This window comes from Pteropus vampyrus, unplaced genomic scaffold (genome assembly GCF_000151845.1).
Source record: "Pteropus vampyrus isolate Shadow unplaced genomic scaffold, Pvam_2.0 Scaffold182, whole genome shotgun sequence".
Classification (NCBI taxonomy): Eukaryota; Metazoa; Chordata; class Mammalia; order Chiroptera; family Pteropodidae; genus Pteropus; species Pteropus vampyrus.
The window spans coordinates 2655093-2656496 of record NW_011888963.1 but is presented as its reverse complement, the minus strand read 5'-3'; the positions used below and the strand labels follow the sequence as shown (position 1 = coordinate 2656496).

General features: G+C 37.4%; 1 protein-coding gene across 1 annotated transcript in view; it reads right to left on the bottom strand.

Annotated features, from left to right (window-relative positions):
* The window catches only part of ADAMTS6 (ADAM metallopeptidase with thrombospondin type 1 motif 6), a 255221-nt gene that overhangs the window by 227771 nt on the left and 26046 nt on the right, over nt 1–1404 (bottom strand). Inside the window, exon 5 of the mRNA XM_023537208.1 lies at nt 1025–1131. Coding sequence (XP_023392976.1) covers nt 1025–1131 — 107 coding nt within the window. The remainder of the gene's footprint in view (nt 1–1024; nt 1132–1404) is intronic.

The window sequence follows — 1404 nt, the reverse complement described above, 5'->3', positions numbered from 1 at the left end:
TTGTCATCTGAAATAAGATTTTAAGTGTCTGATCAATTTCAAAATATTTTTTAATATATAGCCATTCAAGATTATCTCATTGATCTGCTTTATTTTTCATTTATAGCACTTATTACTTCTTAACGCATGGCTATATATTTATTTATTTGGTATATTTAGTTAACTGTCTCTCTTCGCTATAATATAAGCTTCCTGGAAGCAGGGACTCTTCCTTCTTTTATTGCTGCCTCTCCAACACCTACAATAGCCTTGCACATACATGCTAAACTAATATTTATTTAATACAGAAGTAGATAATGCAGGTAGAGGAACATAATAGCTATATCAGTGGACTATAAGAACATTCAGAGAACATAGCTCCTCCACGTACTCAGAAGGCAGATGACTGCCTGGCCTGCAGCCATAAAGAAGGCAGTGCACAAAGAGCTCTCAGCAATGCCTGCTCCCAAGGATGTTTTCTGCTGTTCCCATGGACATTATCAACTTGCTCTGCTCGAGCAGGCGGCTGGTCCGCCGTTTCTATGAACGCTATCTGCTTCTGTAACTAAGCAGCACATCTTGCTCCAATCCACCTGAGAAGGCAGCTGCTTCCCTAATGAGATTTCATATATGCTTACTCCATAATAATAATAAAATGCAGAAATGTGCAAAAAAAATAAAAAGAAGAAAGATTTTTCCTAGCGGATCCCAAGGAAGAGAGATTAAGCAGCTCTTTTCTCCGAAGGCCTCAAGACTGCTGGATAATACTGGATGCGGTAGATTGTTACTGTAATAACTTACAATCTGTTTAAACCTCCCTGTATCCAGAACCTCGTTACTGCCCTTCCACACTGATTCTGGGCTTGAACATGTGACTTTTTTGGGCCGACATAATACATTTTACATGTGATACAAGCAGAAATTTAAAACTTGTTCTTTAGAATCCTGAGAGTTCCATGTAAAAAGACCTGGAGATTGAGAGACCACGTGGAGCTGAAATGATTTGTCCCAACTGTGTACCACTTCACTCCCCTGACCAACTGACCTTCCAACTACCAAATATGAAAGTGAAGAAAGACATCCTAGGACCTAGAACATCTGTCCCTAGCTGAGCTAGTTTGGACCAAAAGAACCACTCAGCTAACCCCAGAACTGTGAGAAATAACAAATGTTTGTTGTTTTAAGTCACTAAATTTTGGGATAGTTTGTTTTTTCAATAAAACCTAATTGACACCACACACACACACACACACACACACACACACACACAAAACATTCAGTTAACTCTGGTGTAAAAGCAACTTTATTTTTTTTTTATCCAGTATTTTCTAAATTCTCTATAAAGAACAGATGTCACTTTCGTATTTTTAATTGATAGCTTAAATCTGAATAGAAAAATTCATATCTGAATATGAGATAAATATA